General features: G+C 34.4%; 1 protein-coding gene across 1 annotated transcript in view; it reads left to right on the top strand.

Annotated features, from left to right (window-relative positions):
• The first annotated feature begins 4067 nt into the window (after window positions 1-4067).
• Window positions 4068-18340, top strand: part of Tmprss15 (transmembrane serine protease 15) — a 99835-nt gene continuing 85562 nt past the window's right edge. The window contains exons 1-4 of the mRNA XM_048422635.3: window positions 4068-4383; window positions 7174-7304; window positions 7562-7629; window positions 15873-16024. Of these exons, the coding sequence (XP_048278592.3) occupies window positions 4239-4383; window positions 7174-7304; window positions 7562-7629; window positions 15873-16024 (496 nt within the window). The 5' untranslated portion in view covers window positions 4068-4238. The remainder of the gene's footprint in view (window positions 4384-7173; window positions 7305-7561; window positions 7630-15872; window positions 16025-18340) is intronic.

Genomic DNA, 18340 nt, shown 5'->3' on the forward strand with positions numbered 1-18340 from the left:
ACAAGTTTAGATATGTTGTGTTTATTTTTCCTCAATTTTCGAACGTTCTTAATTTCTTTCTTAGGTCCATTTTTCATTCAGTAGTAAGTTGTTCTGTTTCCATGAGATTGTAAACTTTCTGTTCTTTCTGTTGTTTCTGTTATTAAATTCCAGGTTCAATCCTTGTGGTTTCCAGATAAGATGTAGGGTGTTATTTCAACGTTCTTTTATCTGTAGAGACTTGCTTTGTGTTCAAGAATGTCATTTGGTCTTTTTCTCTTACAACTCTTAAAATTCTCTTTCCTCTGTACACTTAGTGTTTTGATCATCATGTGTTATGTGGTTTCTTTTCTGTTGCAGTCTGTTTCGTTTTCTGTATGCTTCTTGCAATTTGATAGACACTTCAGGCTGTAGTATAGAAACATTTTCTCCTATGATTTTGTTAAACTTAATTTCTGTACCTTTGACCTGCATTTCTTCTTTCTTCATTCCTATTCTTAATAGACTTTTGAATTATTGTTCTTTTCATAGTGTCTCAGAGTTCCAGAATGTTTTGTGCCATGATTTTTCCTAGATTTAAATTTCATTTGATGGGCGTAGTCATTTCTCCTATTTTGTCTCCAGTGCCCACGATTCTCTTTCATCTCACATTCTGTTGGTGATACTTACCTCTGAGGCTTCTGTTTAAAATTTTTTTACATTTTAACTGAACGTTTTTTTCTCAGTTTGGATTGTCTTTCTTCATTCTAATTCCACACCATGTCTTGTACTGTTTTATTCATTTCTTCCCACTGTTTTTATGTGCTTCCATATATTTTAAAAGTGGATCCAGTCATATCTTCTTTAGGGACCTTGAACATATGGATGACAGTTATTGTGAAGTCATTGTTTTGTGCCTCAGCCACATTGTCTCATGGCCTTCTGTAGTAGAGTTGCTTGGTTCTAGTGGAGATATATTGCCCAGGTTATTATTGATTGTGTTTTAAAACTTGGCATGTAAAATCTGGGTTTTGGATGATTGTAGTTCTTGATACTGATATCTGGTCTTCTGCTTACCAGGAGGTACATAGACCACAGCGAATGGTGGTAGATAGGAAGGACAAGCAACAGAAGATGACCTTCCTCAAAGCTGGAGATAAGACTGCGGTATTGCAATTGGAAGACAGGAATTTTCCTCTAACAAGAAAGGAATGCCATTTTTTGTAGTGCCCATATTTTTAATGTTTTTGGACAATTTCTTATATTAATTAGATCTCTGTACTTACCGATACACTTTTCTGCATTTATCTGTATTTTTCTTTTACATTTTTCTTGTTTTTGGTGATGTTGGGGTAGTTTTGTATTATTGTGTTATATTTCTGTTAATGTCTTGCTATCTGTACTAACTGAAAGAATTAGAAATTCTTTTCAAAAAAATCTCCCCACTGTCTTTATTTTTATTGTATATACTTGTACAGAACCGAGAATTCCACAGTGCTGTTTTTGAGCAAATGCATCACATATTTTGAGCATATTTACTCCATACTGACCAATATACCCATCTTATCTCTTCCTGCTCCTTTTCCCTTTCTTCCAAATTCTATCCTTTCTATCTTCTATAAATATTTTGAGTATTTATCAAGCAGGGTATAAAGCCTCCACCCACATGAATTTTCTTTCACTCCTATCTGTTGAATATATCATCTCATAAATACCTGCACCATCTCTTAGTCAGGACAAACTGAACATGCCAGAGGGACAGGGTAGTCTGGAGTCTCTCTCCCACAGTGAGCATGACTGTGTTTTGAGTAATGAATCACCTTGCTTGCTCACAGTGACTGGGAGACCTTTGAACCTGCTCTTCTTGACTCCCGCAAGTACTGGCAAGATACTCTTTCCAGTACCTAAAGACTTGACCACACCCTGGCAGCACTGGCTTTATTTTCTATGTACAATTTTTAATTTCATCATTTCTCTAGTGGACTTTCTGGAAACTGTTTCCTAACTATTTATATTAAAGCAGTGGTCTAATTTAAATTGTGTTACAAACAGACACAGAAAGATATTCTCACAATGAATTCTCTGGCTTTGACTTTGGTTTTGGTTTCTTTAAGAACTTTTTGAGTTACTGTTGGGTAAATTTATCAGTATAATTCTCCTTGTTTTATGCTATTATTTAAAACTCAATTGAAACTGTCAAAAATAACTGCATTTTTCTTCTAAATTTATATGTAGTTCTCACGTATATCTACTCCACCTTGAATTTATTCATCCTAAGGCTGTGAGATAATGATCTAATTTTATTTATTTTTGCTGATAGATAAGAAATCAATTCACCCCCATTCTTTGAATAGTGATTTTTCTTCATGTATTAACAATAACACTATGTTTAATATATGATGTTTTCCATGCACAAATCAAGTTGTTTGGGGGCTCTTTGTTCTGTGCCGAGCTGAATTTCTCATCCTTCCCTGATCCTATATTCTCATCATTACAACTCTGCAGAGAGTTCTGTTACCTGATAGAGCAGCTCTGATTTTATTTTAATAGCTTGCTTTGTACATTTTAAGACATGATCACATCCACTTGTTTAATGTCACACTGTCCTTCGTAAGTTATTGTCTTTAACAAGATATTCTTTCACATACTTATTTGGACACACCAAGCTATACATATCATGTGAAAGGAATTTTTTCTTCTCTTATTGTCTGCCTTCCTTCCTCTTCTCCCAGTTCCTCCTCATCACCACCCACCCACTGTTCCCACCCTCCAATTCACTCCTTCTCGATTTCTGTATAGGAAAGTGCAGGAATCCCAGTGATACCAACAAGCACGTGGCATATCAATTTGCAGTAAGACACCAAGTGTTAACACTGGGCAAGGCAACCCAGTATGAGAGGCAGGATTCCAAATCTGAACTTTTATATTACTTCTGAACCTAAATACATACCTTTGGATTTTCAACTTTAAGTTTTATATGTGATTTCTACACTTGTAATAGTACTCATGAGCTCAATATTACCTAGCAGAATAAAAAGTATATAATTTACCCCAAAATAGATTAGATGTAATTGATTGATTGGATAATTAATTGGTTGATTTATATCCTGGATTCATTATTATGCAACTTCCAACTGCACACTCCACTTTAATTATAAAAAAGTTTCACTTTTCCAGAAAGCACAGATCTACAGTTGCATCTAAGGACTTCTTAACCTGTTCTCTTGTTATGTTGGTGTATTTCAGATGATAAAGTATGGGCTTGTCTTGGTGGTGCACACCATTAATCCAAGAACCTGGGAGACAGAGCCAGGTGGATCTCTATGAGTTTGAGGCTGGCCTGGTCCACAAAGGGAGTTTGAAAACATCCAGGATTGTCAGGATTGTTTCACAGAGAAACGCTGTCTTTTAAAAAAAAATGACCAAGTACACCAATAAATGAGCAAGGTCTCCTCTGCCTAGCATATTTTCTTAAAATAGAAACCAACAGTCTGTTTTTATTAGGGTGATTAATCCCAGATATTGATAATTGCTTACATCACATACAGTAGCCATATGATACCTAAGTGGACTTTCCTTTAAGTAAAATCAATACTGCTTTACATTGCAGAACTTCAAGAATGACATCATAAAATTCACAAGACTTCTGTTTATTTCAATAATGTATCTAGGCACACAAGCATACACATAAGAGAAATAGGGAAGAAAGGAGTGATAGAAGACTAGAATAAGGTACTATACAATTATACTACATATCTATGTGTGTTGTAGTTTGGAAGTGTTTCACCTTTCTACTTATAATTGTGACCTGAATCACAGGGCAGGGCAGAAGGTTGATCTGCTAGGAACACTTATGCAAATATCAAGTGCATTTCCCTAATGACCAATTTGTTTATCATTTTCATGTTTTTAATAGTTCTCAATGAGATTAAGGGTCAATTTTTTGTTTGTGGTATGCATTTCATTGCTCTTGCCCTGACAAATGGCCTGTTCACATGATTACAATTTACAGCTCTAGGCATCCGTACTAACAGTATCTTCTTAAATATTAACTGCCGCTTTTAAAGATACTGAATGTATGGAGACATACCATTTCCAGACAGACACACACAGCACATTCACACTGAAGGCTCTCAAAGTTAGCTTGAATGGTTGGTGACTTTAACATCCTTAGGAGCTTGAGAGATTTTACTCTACAGTTAGTATTAAAGTATCAGTTTTGCTGATGTGGAAGACTATTGCCTCTCATAGTTTCTAAACTATCCATCTTTCAAAAAAAAATGAAGTCAGACAGAAATGTGGCCGCAGGACGCCCTTCTCTCAGCTCTTTTGAGACGATGCTCTCAGCTCTCTTCATTATTCTTGTGGTCCTCTGTGCTGGGTTAATTGCAGTGTCCTGGCTGGCAATCAAGGAATCAGAAACAGGTAAGTCATACACTTAAAAAAGAAATATGTTCTAAGTCAATCTTTGCTGTAATTTATTCGTTACTTTGACTACACCACAAGATAATTTTTTGTTTCATTTAAGTGGTCCTGGACATTTTACTTCACAGAATATTAAGAAAATCAGTTGGTTTGTCATTTCCTATAATCCCAAATTCAAATTTAGGAATAAAATGTTTTACTTTTTTTGCAAACTAATATTCAGTTTGTTTTTTATTTTAAAATATCATACAGTAGTTTTGCATATTAAAATATCATGGACTATACAAGCTTATACACATGAATAGTAAATGAGAAATATTAGCCATTTATATAGAAATACATTTTTATCTATTTTTGGTCTAAAATGTTGCTAATAAGTTTGAGTGAACAAATGAAACATAAATACATAAATATAGATCTATAAAAGTTTCATTCTACTTGAGGAGTAATATGATAAGAAAAAAGAAAGAAATTAAAACATTATTGTATAGAACTATGCTAATGGGAGCCAAAACTTTCAAAGACATTCAAATATATTTTTGGTGTCATTGGTTTTCATGTCTCACCACATGGAACAAAGAGCTTAAGAACTAACCTGCTTAGATTAGCAACATTTGGGACATAGGAGACATCAGATCCCAAACTGAACTCCAATTCTAAGAATTTACTCCTAGTTAGTAACTATTCACTTATAAGATAAATAAATAAGTCAAAATCATCACAATAGTAAAGATATTTGATACTATTTAATTTGTGTTTTAAAATAATGAATTGTATGTGGACAAATTAACTTTAAAAAGTCATAAACATGAGAATTTTCTTGTGAATCATCTTAGTTTTAATAACAAGTATTTTTGGATAAGCTATTTCACCTGACAGATCAGTGTTTGGATTTGAACATAATAAAAAGTTTTTGTAGTTTTGTATAAATAATTTAAATATAATCCCTGATAATTTAAATATAACCATCTAGAAGGAATCTGCCTTTAGGCCAAACAATATTTGTAAGTGTTTAGAATGAACAATACACAAATTTCACATAGAGTTTTTAAAAAGTGGAGGTTTTAGGATTATTTATATACTTCAAATAACTTGAAAAAACATAATAATTTTGCAGTCTACTGGAATTTTTTGAGTTCATAAAGAATATGTTGTTTATTCTTTCTATAATAGGAACATTATTTGTAAATGTTGATGCTATGTAATAAGAAATAACTCAGAATAAACAGAAATTTGACTTTAACTAATAATAAAACATTAGAGGAAATCAAATGTATTATAGTTATTTAATTTTTGTATTTATAAAAATATTGTAGAGTTTTAACACTTTTAATTGAAATAGTTTTATATCACATTCACCTTCTACTTCCTCCCTCAAGCTTTCTCCAGGTGCCCTCCTTTGAAACCTTCTCTAGTCCCAACTATCAAGTTAATGGCCTCTTTCCTTGATTATTATTATGTGCACATATATGTGTGTATTGTGCAATTTTAAAATGCTGCAAAAATTATATAGAATGCTTATATAGCTTTCATCAACCTTGTTATTTTCTCTACATGCATATAAATTCTCTACTACAAAATTCACATTGCTATAAATAATATTAACTAGATTATATTCTTTATTCAAAAGGCTTGTTTCTCCATAAACTTTCTAATGTCTTGAATGCAGTTCAGTTCCATACACAGACATGCTAATAAAGGTCTGTGAGCCTCCTCTGACCAGACATCGCTTAACTCTTTTATCATTTTCCGTATTTAAGTGAGAAATTTTAAATGTAATTTAATTTGTATGCAAAATAGGAATTACATAAATAACAGTAAGTACATAATTGTTTAAGTGAAATGTTAAGTTTATCATTTAAGATATTAACTTTAATATTTTTCTGGACAGGAAAATTATGTGTTTAAAAGAGTTTTGGAGGTATAGTTGGCCAAACGTATATTTAAATTTCACTCCCTTCATTGTTCATCTTACTCCCTTAGGAAATTATGTCTTTCTAAGTCTCCATTTCCCTGTTGTAGAAAAGTAAAAAAAAACAAAACAAAAAAAAACTTCTCCTATGACACCATTTATTTAATGTTATTATTGTATTGGCTAAATGATTTTATTCAGATAGAAAGACTGTTTAATTTGTTCACCCTATCTTACATTATTTTCTCACTGATACTGTATTTTCTACATTATTTTCAATAACTTCTCCAGTGAAGATAGGTCCTGTGTAATGCCAAAAGTCACACATGCCAAATTGATAATTTCTAGGATGTAAGAAGTGGCTTCAAAGCTGTGTTTCAAAGTTACACATGGACAGAAATCTTCACAGAAATTCACATGCAGCAAGCCAGCAGTGTTCTGGAGGCTTGGGGTCCAAGAAACATCTAACAGCAGCTACACAACTTTTAATGGTCCATTTCTCACTATGCTTTCCTGATTCACTTCCCATAATTGGTAAAGTATGATTATGCCCTGTGACTTCCAACAGGAACCTCAATTTGAAAAGAAAATGAAAAAAGAAAAAAAAACTGTATAACTTGACTTCAAAGAAAGGAGGAACAAACAGTGGGAGAGAAAATAAGTCTATTTTTTAGTCTTTTAAAACAACTAGATATGTAAAAATTAAAAAGGAGAGAGAGTAGCTGATTTAGAAAAAGAACTGCAAGGAAAAAAACAAGAATGAAATAACTACAGGGAAAGTATATTAAATAAGTGTTGTTGCCTGTATATCATAAACCAGGGTGTAATATTCTCTTCTATTCATAACCAGGAACTTTATTTTTTATTAATTCATCTAGATGCGGCCCTTGGAAAAAGTCATGAAGTCAGAGGGACATTTAAAATAACATCTGGAGTGACATATAATCCTAATTTACAAGACAGACTCTCAGCGGATTTCAAAGTTCTTGCTTTTGACCTTCAGCAAATGGTAGGGGACTGTCTCTCCACAGCTGGTTTAAAATCTCATAATCAATTTTATTAACTTCTTTTCAAATGATACATAGTGCACGTTTTTTGCTCAGAAAATATCAGTAAATGCATGTCATCTTCAGGATTCCTAACTGTATGACATGCCTCCACCATGAACAAAATTTGCTCGGTTATAAACCTGTTATAAACCTGTACTCTGTTAAAAAAGTTGATAAAAAATAAATTATCAATTTAATACATTTTTTGTATTTTCAGATAGATCAGATCTTTGAATCAAGTAATCTGAAGAATGAATATAAGAAATCGAGCATTTTTCAATTTAAGTGAGTATACTAGAAACCCTTCTGCTGATAGAACACTGATCCTAGCCAACACTCTTCTCTTTCTCTCTTTTTATTTCTTATTTTGGTTTTTCGAGACAGGGTTTCTCTGTATTACAGATCTTGCTTTCCTGGAACTGGATGTGTAGACCAGGCTGGTCTCAAATTCACAGAGAGTCACCTGTCTCTGCCTCCTGACTACTAGGATTAAAGGCGTGTGCCACCACCCCCCAGCCAACACTCTTCTCAAATGTGTAGTGACATTACATGTAGGAAAAAATAAACATTTTCAAAATTTTGTGAGGATATGGAAATGTTTTATAGCAAAAATTTTCATTTTTAGAAAGAAATAACTAATATTTGATAATTGATATATTAATGTGTTTCTCTTATGAGGGTAAAATTGAACAGATACGTGTAGAATTAAAATTGAATATATGTACACAGAGATATAATGCTTAATTTGTTAAGAACATGTGAAAGAAGCTTCTTAGTTATTAGTAAAATAATATGACACCTAGTTTGTTCATATTGTAAATCACAAAAGTGAGGAGATATTAATGTTAACATTTTTACCTAGAGAAAAAATGCTGTGGTTGTAGCATCCTTTACTCCCTTCTGGCCTCTGTGGGAATGTGTGCACATGTACACACACACACACACACACACACACACACACACACACACGTATGCACACACACTAAATACTCATAATTGCAATGTTCAATAAATTAATGGGTCTCAGTTTAGTAAAATAATATATAATTTTACTATGAATACCTCAGTCTAGAGTATGTATTTGTGAGTGGGTATGTTAAGCTACACTATATATGTAGATATAGCATTTACTATATGAACATTTAATATGAGATTTAACTTCTTAAAAACTAGTCTTTCTTCAGATAGTGTTTTATGTGTCTCTGTTGAATCGTTGTCTGTAAAGAAAAGTCCAGGACTCCCTGAACTATTGCCCTGCTTACATCACAGTGAATCTAATAATTTATAAACTGGGATGACAAAAGGGACTTTGAAACAGAGATACTCATAAGCAGTGTAATTAGCAAAGAAGATTGTACTGCTAATGATAATCTGTAAAATTTAAAGGAAAGGGTAAAGAAGTAATCTACTCAAAAACCAGAAAATTCAAATACAGATCTAGTTGATTGAGCAATACCTTTGGTATATGAAATAGAAAAATGAAGAAAGACTTTTAATTTTCTAAAATTAGGGGAAAATAAAGTAAAAGCAATTTTTATGAAAAAATAGGTATCAAAAGGTCACTTCTGTTGTCTATAGACAATTTTTGTGGAAAACACTACTAAAGACAGAGAAGAAAGTATAGCAATGTAAACAGTAAGACGTACACATCATAAACTGTAATATCAGTTTTTGGTATATTTTTCCTAGTGGTTTCATTCTCCTCTGAATGCCTCACTTAGTTCATTTTCAAAGTTGACTTTTAATTGGAGAATTCTATCCTTTATTTCTCCTTTGCTTTGTTCTCCCTCCTGCTCTTTCTTCTTCAAAAATAATCAGTCTACATGAAAACTTAACAGCAGAATCTGTACTCAGAGTTCCTCATTGTTAAGCCAAAGAAGCAAACACGGAGGAAAATATGAAACCTATAGTAGAAACACTACAAAAGCACCTTATTTTGCTCTGTATTTTGTCTTAAATCTTATCTGTATAAATAGTTCCATAAAGGAAGTTCTTCTCTGAAACCGATAGTAGCAGTTAGAGTAAGCATGAAGAAAGGTAATAAATCAGATTATTAATTAAATGGACCCAGCCTGAGGCTGATGTGTGGTGGTCAATCCAGAAGCCTAGGAGGAGTGTTCCAACATTAGGTTTCATATCAAATATGATGCAAATATAATTTCTTTTTTTTAACAAACCCTACATTTCTTTGCTAATAAAAGCACAGAAAAGTTGTAGATGCAATAAGAGTTCTATAATAACTGTATTGTAGGCATGATTTAAAGGTATATAAAATAAAAACATATTAAAGCTATGTACAGATGTGTGGGGTGAGGATAGTGCCAGAGATGGAGACTCCATTTCAGAATAACACATCACTGTCATGTTTCTTTCCACTGAATAATTTATAATTATGTCTTCAATCTGATGAGAATCTTGTCTGTCGGCTATCTCTGGGAAACAACATTTCTCTTATCTTTCCCAAATGATCTTCAGCTTCGTCAGTGATGTCTCAACTATTCTGTGAAGCACATTCATGCTTTGAAAGAGATGATGACCTCTCCACTGTCGCTTAGAGTCTTAGCTGGGGTCATCCTTGAGGATTCCTAGGATTTTTCCTTGTGCTATGTTTCTCAACAGCCCTTTAATGACTCCCTCAATCAAGATATCTCCTTCCTTTCTCTCCCTCACTGTCCTTCCTCATTCTTGATCATCCCATTCCCTCATGTTCTCCTCTTACCTCTCTTTCTCCCAACCTCATTCTGTTCTTCACCTCCTCTGCCACCTTCCCTTCCCCACCCCCATAATTTTCTCAGGAAGTCTTGTCTGCTTCCTCTTCCCAGGGGGATCCATGTAGGTCTCTCTTAGGGTTTCTTGTTACCTAGCTTCTCTTCAATTGTGGACTATAGGCTGGTTGTCCTTTGCTTTATGTCTAATGTCCACTTATGATACATACCATGTTTGTATATCTGGGTCTCAATTAACCTCACTCAGGATGGTTTTTCTAGTTCCATCCATTTGCATTCAAATTTCAAGACGTTGTTGTTTTTTACCACTAAGAAGTACTCCATTGTGTAATTGTACCACATTTACATGTTTCAAGGAAGTGAAACTGTTAACAAGATATATCAACATCAAGAAATGCCTAATGTTATTAAGTTACAATTCATATACACATTGCATAATGGTCCAAGGAAATATAAAAGATTTAAGATAACTTCACCTAGCTTTGGATTGGCTGCTTTGTCTGAGTTATGTTTAGAACTTCCGAAGAAAGTTTATTCAATTTCTACAAATTGAAATTATTTGTGCTGCTTAAAATTGATTCTCTTAAAGACTAGGAATCTATGTTTAAAGTTGCTATGCACATAAAAAAACCTGTTATTAAGGAATCATTGCTCGCACCATATCCTGGTTGGTTTTTGTTTTGTTTTGTTTTTTGGGTTTTTTTCTTTCGTTTTTTTTTTGGTTTTGGTTTTTTGTTTGTTTGTTTGTTTGTTTGTTTTTGCTAATTTCAGTTACTAGAAAGAAGCTTTGTTCCCTTCAGCCCAATGGAGGTTTTATGTGTTCTCATCTACTGTTGTGTCTGTAGTAGGACACCTTAGAGACTGAGTTTAGCTGCCTACGCATACCTTGGGTCTTCAGCTCCTGACGACTCTCTAACATCTAAAAGTGTGTTCCTATATATTGTCTCAGACACTCATTTGAATTCCATAAGTCCTCCCTACTCTGTTTTAGCATCTGTGCTGACCTAGCATATTATGCATACACCCCCCCAACCATCTTTCATTCTTCTGTGTAGTTTTCTTCAAATGAATTCCCATTTTTCCTCCTTAGTGTCCTTCCTTTCTATCTTACTGACTGCTCAGCACCAATCCATGTCACATGTCCACTGATGCTTAACCAACACTCTTTTCATAATGAGCACTTTTCTCCCCAACTCATTCAGAACTTTGTGTGTCAAACAAAACATCACTCCAAGATGTGATGGAATTGCTTGTTTATCTCCTTATTAGATAGTAGGGTCTGACTACAGAGGTCAGTGGGAGACCTTGGGTCACCTGGAAGTGATGTATTATTTTGAACAATCATATGACTGCTCGAAACCTAATCTCGGTCCTCTGCAAGCATAAAAGTACTCTTAACCACAGAGTTAAGGCATAATATTTCATTTGAACACAGAGTTCACCCACTCATGTAAACTAGCTAGCTAGCCAGCCTGCTATCAGCGTTTCCCACCTCTGCCACTTTAGTGTTGGTGTTAAACTTACGAGGTAAATGCCATCTTAGCATTTATATGGGTGTTGGGGATTCACATTCCAGTCCTCAAGCTTGAATGCCGTCCTGTCAGTCTCAGATTATCTTAAATAATCATGAATGAATATCTGTACTCATAGGAAAAAGGACAAGATCATCATTAGACTTAAGCATCTCAATTTTTATTTGATACATAAAAACAAATAAATATAACCAAGGAAAGAAATTACTAATTTCTCTTCTACATAACAGTATCCATTATATAAATATATAGTTAACAATATTTTAAAAACATTACAATTACAGTCACCTCACATGGCAAGTGTGTCATCAAAATATGTCACTAAGAATATCAAACTTAGTCTTTAATCTATTTCATCTTATTTTATGAATATTTCATGTATTTTTGCCACTTTCAGAAATGGTAGTGTGTGTGTGTGTGTGTGTGTGTGTGTGTGTGTGTGTGTGTGTGTGTGTAAAAAGTTGTTTTTCTCTTTGGGGACACTGAAAAATGTTTTGATTCACAGAGCATTAGCAGTTGACTCTTTTAATAAAGAGCTTTTTGCCCTCTGTGGCCATGCGCACTTTAAGTTTGCCCTTTGCACATAGATGAGTCACCAAGTTCTCCCAGGAAAGAGCTGTGTTTATTCAGCAAACCTAAAGGTTATCAGTATCATTAAGGAAAATATGAGATAAGAAGCATTTTGATCTATTACATCCAATCCCTCTGCACAATGATAGAATATATCTAGATTTAAAATTACATGGAGAGAGAGAGGGAGAGACCAAAAGAGAAGGGCCATGTAGTTCCTCTACTAAGAGCATTTTCTTTGAAATGATAATGGCCATTATTTTTCCTTATAGGAATGATTTTTCTCATTTATCTTAATAAATAAATTAAATCCAAAAGCTTGCATACAAATCATTGATAAGCTACCGAAAATAAGTTTCTGCTTATGAGATGGAACATATATACTTATCATTGTTTTTTTAATTTCTACTTTATATCTATCTTACCTCAACATTTATACTGAACACGAAATAAAAAATAAAAATAAATTGTAAAGAATACAATTGAATGTGTATCTATAATATAGAACTTTCATCTTCACAGATATAAATTATTGAGTGCAATATATAATTCAAAACTAAAAAGACACATCTTTCATACTAATATGTTTTTGCTTGAGGGTGAATTATTCCAGTGAGTTATAATGCGGTAAAGTAAAATTTCAGAACTGCATTTCTACCCAAAATACCTGTGTCTTCTACTGCTTGATTCAAGGTACACAAAATCAAGGGTTCTGAATAATTAAATGTGTAGAAATATATAGAGAAGATGCAGATTTCATTTCCATATAAATCATCTTTTTTGCAACACAAGAGAAAGTAAAACCGCAGAACTGATGAGAATAAATAAAAGATTCTGAGCTCTTGTGCTTTATTTTAAACCATATTTAATCCTATCAGCTCTTAGTCCATACGCAGTCAGTCGTGTTCGGCAAAGGAGATAGATTCTGGAAATATAAAGAAAATGGGGAAGGATAAAAGAGAGGATGAGGAAAGAGAAATAATGGTGGAGGGGGAGGAAACAGAAACTGTACATATTGAAAGCATATAGGAACAAAACAACTTTCTTTATTGTGACTGAAAACTTCCAAGTATCTAGGTTAGCTATTTTCCCCTCTGTGCTTATGTGTAACTCTTACAATAAGTCAAGACATTAAATATATTTACCTGTTTCTTAGATGGTGTCTATCAGTCATTAACAGTAGTTCACTAAAGTGTTAAAAATACAGGGGTGGGAATTTTATACAAGTGCTTCTAAGAAAGAGAGACATGGGTATCACATCTGTTGTGTATTTGTGTGTGTGTGTGTGTGTGTGTGTGTGTGTGTATGACATAGAACACTGCATAAAGTTAACACTCTTGCTCTAGGTGGCAATGTTTGTATAACTATAGAGAAAACAAAGGCCAGTGAAACCTAGTTCAGTCATCCTTTCCACTAAGAATGGGATAAAACCTGAAAGTTGTATGCCAGTTAATCTGTTTTGAACGTTCATTAACAAAGGATATAATTACTCAAACCTTTAAAAAGTGGATGTATTGTTGTTGTTGTTTTGTTTTGTTTTGTTTTTCTGACATCTCACAGTCTTGGTGTCTGTGCAGGTCAGTTCAGTAGTCTATTGACAATAACATAAGAGATTCAATGTTTGAATTCTCCATTATGATGCATGTGACTTTCAATTGGAGCTACCCTAATGATCCCCAGAAGGCCCTGAAATGGTCCTCAAATTCTGGCTACTATATGGAGGAGCAAAAATAGGCTAACAAATAAAGCAGTATTTCTCTGTGCTTTTATGTTCAAAATAAAAGTCTAATTGTCTTTTGCCAGTATTCTCACATTCCATTGATAAGGGCCCAGTTGTAAGAAATTGGATAAAGAAGATGGCTTCTGTCCCTACAAATGCAGAACATTTGCTCTTGCATGGGACCAGAATTTAGTTCCTAGCACCCACACCAAGAGGATCCACCTTCCTTTTCTGGCCTCCAGGCAATCTGCACTCATGTGCACACAGCACAACACTCCTGCCACAAATACACATACATGTCAGTAAAGAATAAAACATTAAATATATATTTAAAAAAGTCGGGGTCAGCAGGTGTTGAAAATGTAACAAGCGTTGAAGACCAGATTGTAAAAAGTGTCTGTGAATAACTGAATCCTTACTAAAGACCGGAAGTTTCTTACATATGTACATTCAGGAGCTCTGAATGTTATCAGGGTGCTGTCTCACTAATAAGATTTGGTTACTGTGACTTAAGAAAATAATTGGACTGTCAATCTTGTCCACATTTACAGATAATTAACTTAATAGAAGTGAAGTGTGGAATAATTATAACAAATTATCTTGGTCATTTAAATAATGAAAAACCACCAGCATGGAAAGGAATGATTCCTCCTGAGCTATGAACCCGCAAACTAACACAAGTATTAAGAAAAGACATCATGTCCTGTGAGATGATAAACTACTGTGGTCATCCAGGGACTTTCTGGTCTTGGTATATAATGATGAAATAAAAAAAAAATACCTTCTACTCTTGGTTCCAGCAGGACAGGTAGATCATGACATCATTCACAGCTAACAAAGGTCTTCATTGGAGAAGCTCATTAACTTGGAGATACCAAGGTTGCATTACTAGGCCTTTGTGTTAACATCAGCACCTAAGGTCTTGGAGTTAGCATCAGCATCATCAAGGCCTTTGTTTTAGCATCAGCATCACCGAATCATGTCAGGGCTGACTCTTTCTGGTTTGTCTTAAGAAGTCAACTTCAACCTGAGAATTGTCAGTGCAAAATGAAGATCAGAGCTTGAGTTTTCCCTTCAGTGTGGTTGTAAGCTTAAGAGGTTAAGGGAAAGGTGCGAAGGAAAACAAAACATATTCTCTCAAGTGTCTCTATTGTTTCCAAATGCTTTCTTTTTTTAATCCTTTCTCACCATGTAAAAGAAAATACCATTTAAAATGCAAAATACTGAGAGGAAGTTAAAATAAAGAGAAAGAATATTCCCTAAGGCCACTAGGTTGAATTCTTCTGTTGTAACAGATTCTGTCGACAAGAAATTCTTAAAAGAATAAATATCCCAAGCGTCTAGTAATTCAGGTATGTTTCTTTTCTTTCTATGCACCAAAATCAAGACATATTTTAAGAATTTATGTTGTGCAAAAGAAAAATGAAAACTAAACACAAATGTTTACTGAGCCTTAGAATCAGGCAGTCTTAAATTTGTACAGGTTATTTGAAACAAGAATGAAATAACATCAGACTTCTCTTGACCTAAGAATCCCCCAGACAAATTGCAGACTCACACACTTCATTCCTTCAAACAATAAAATGACAGAACTCTGTGTGACACAGTTTAATTTGACACAAAAGACTAAGGAATAGCACTGTGTTCCTGTGTGCCACACTGAGCACTGGCTCCAATGTTGGGCTGACTTTAGCATTTCTGTTCTTGGAAAAATATTGAAAGTTTTAGTTACTCTTTCCTTCCTTTGTAAACTAAAGATAATCCTTTGCAATATCTATTATATGAGTTTTCATTTCTTTATTTTAGAAAAGAAATCTTTACAAGGTATTGCAGAGCAAGGCGGACAATGCTTTACACTGTTGTAATGAGGACTGGGACAGGATGACTCGCTACCAAATTTCATAGACATTTTGCCTGAACTGAGACAAATCACTTGCAGATACCTGACATTTTATTCTTATGTCATTCTTTTCTTTGCAGAAATGGCAGTGTTATAGTCCTTTTTGACCTTTTTTTTGCTCAGTGGGTGTCAGATGAAAATGTAAAAGAAGAACTGATTCAAGGCATTGAAGCAAATACATCCAGCCAACTGGTCACTTTCCGTATTGATTTGAACAGCATTGATATCACAGGTATCTGTGAACATTATTTGATTTCTTTGAATCATTAAGCTATGAAATTAAGATTCTAGCAATATAGGAAAGAGGCAGGAGAATCATCCTTGGCTTTAGGAGCATGTCGCATCGCCTGAGGTAACACATTTACATGAGAAAAAGTGAAATATTTGAAGGGAAGTATCAGTGAGAGGAGTTTGGAAACTATCGACTATAAAAAAGATTCTGAAAATGTCAGTGGGCATAGATGTTTGTGAGTCTTGTCACATTCTATCTACTGGTCAAGTGTATTCTGACTTTTCTGGAGTCATTCATTAGAAAGTCAAATTAGAGAATTTGTGATTGAGTTTCAGACCTTATGAGATTACAGTCAAGTAGCAAGGACAAATGTCTAATTAGAAATGGAAAAGAAGACAAAAGATGGATTAATACATTTAATTCAATCTAATTTCCTATTGAAAAAGTTAACTTTCTTCTTAACGTGGTATACCATATTTTTCCCCTAAGGAGAAAACCACGGGGGTCAAAGCTAAGGCCAGAGACCAGGGAGATGGCTCAGCAGGCAAGCCTGACAACCCGAGTTATACCCCCCGAACCTTGAAAGAGAGACAGGACGCCACAACTTGTCTTCTAACTTCTACAAGCATCCCCTGCTCAGACATCATGTCCACAAAAACACGTGCACACACCATCACACAAAATGATAAATTAATTTTAGAGTAATATCCAGACAATATGTCTACTGAATCTCAGGCACAAATATGATGTTTCCCCTTAAAAGTTTCCTATTGAAGAAATGGTCTCCAATTCAGACAAAGTTTCAGAGGTGCTTGGATCAGGAAAATGCTAAATTAACCAGTGAATTAGCTCATTAATGAGCTCCTTGTTGAGTGTGCTATTAGGAGATAGGGCATCTTTGGAGAAAGTGGGTCATTTTATGTGGCTTTGTAGGATATGCATATATGTGTTTATGCATGCATGTATTTTTTATTGATTTTTATTGAGTTCTGCATTTTTCTCTGCTCCCCGCCTTGCCTCTCCCCTGCTCTTCAACCCTCTCCCATGGTCCCCATGCTCCCAATTTACTCAGGAGGACTTGTCTTTTTCTACTTCGCATGTAAATTAGATCTGTGTATGTCTCTCTTAGGGCCCTCATTGTTGTCTAGGTTCTCTGGGATTGTGACTTGTAGGCTGGTTTTCTTTGCTTTATGTCTAAAGCTACTTATAAGTGTGTACATATAATATTTGCCTTTCTCGGTCTGGGCATTTTTAATGTCACGGTTATCGTCAGTTGACAGTTTAAGATATCTGAGTAGCAAAATTATCTCAGTTGAGGAATTGCCTCCGTTGTATCAGCCTGTGGTTATATACGCTGTACATGTTCTTCCTAATTAACATAGGAGACATCAGCCAAAGGTGATTGATGCCAACCCTGGGGAGATGGGCCTGGGCTGTGTAAGTGATGTCCCTAACCAAATTATGAAAGGGATTAAGGACACAGACTTCACTCTCCTTCCATTCCTGCCACAGTTCTTGCCCTGATTTTCCTAGATGATGCCTAGGAACTCAAAGGTTTGATAAACACTTTCTTGTCCAACTTGTTTTGGGTCAGGTTATTTAATCCCATGAACAGGAAAGCAAACTAGAGAGCTAGTAAGATTAATCTCTTTATTAGGAATTTTGTCAGGTTGTCGTCAAATGCTGTTTCTGTGTTCCAGGGTACAATGTACAATACTACTCTGTTTATGGAGAACTATTATTTTAATACTAGTATTATAATATCCTTAACAAAGTATATTCTTGCTTTTTCACTTCCTACCCCATCCATAAGCATTTATTCATTCAGCACTGCCATATGTTAAATCATTTTCCTCCATTGTGATGGTAAGACCTTATCACTAACCCAGAAACAATAGACCTAGTCACCATGGCCTGAAACCTCTGAAGCCATGAGACTAAATAAACCTTTCCTTCCATAGGCTATCTTATCATATCAACAATTAAAATTAAGATGTATACTAAGGTTATTCTATTTTTATAGTTCCCTTTCATTCTTTTTAGCTCAAAGAGTTATTTAAAGTAGTTTAGTTTAGTTATAGACAATAGTAATTTTCTCTACATTTTTATTTTCACAATGCCTTATTTCTAAATGCTGAAGCTAAGAATATTTCAGAATTCAGATTTTTGTAATGTAAGGACACTCATGGGCAAAATAATATGAAAAGTTAAGTACGCACACCAAAAGAGATGGAGACAAACTGGGTGACCACCATCAGTTCTCATACTCTGGAAAAGAGCAAAGCCATTTAATACAGAGTTCCTTTTCCATACGCA

This window comes from Myodes glareolus, chromosome 2, assembly GCF_982192425.1.
Source record: "Myodes glareolus chromosome 2, mMyoGla1.1, whole genome shotgun sequence".
In the NCBI taxonomy this organism is placed as follows: domain Eukaryota; kingdom Metazoa; phylum Chordata; class Mammalia; order Rodentia; family Cricetidae; genus Myodes; species Myodes glareolus.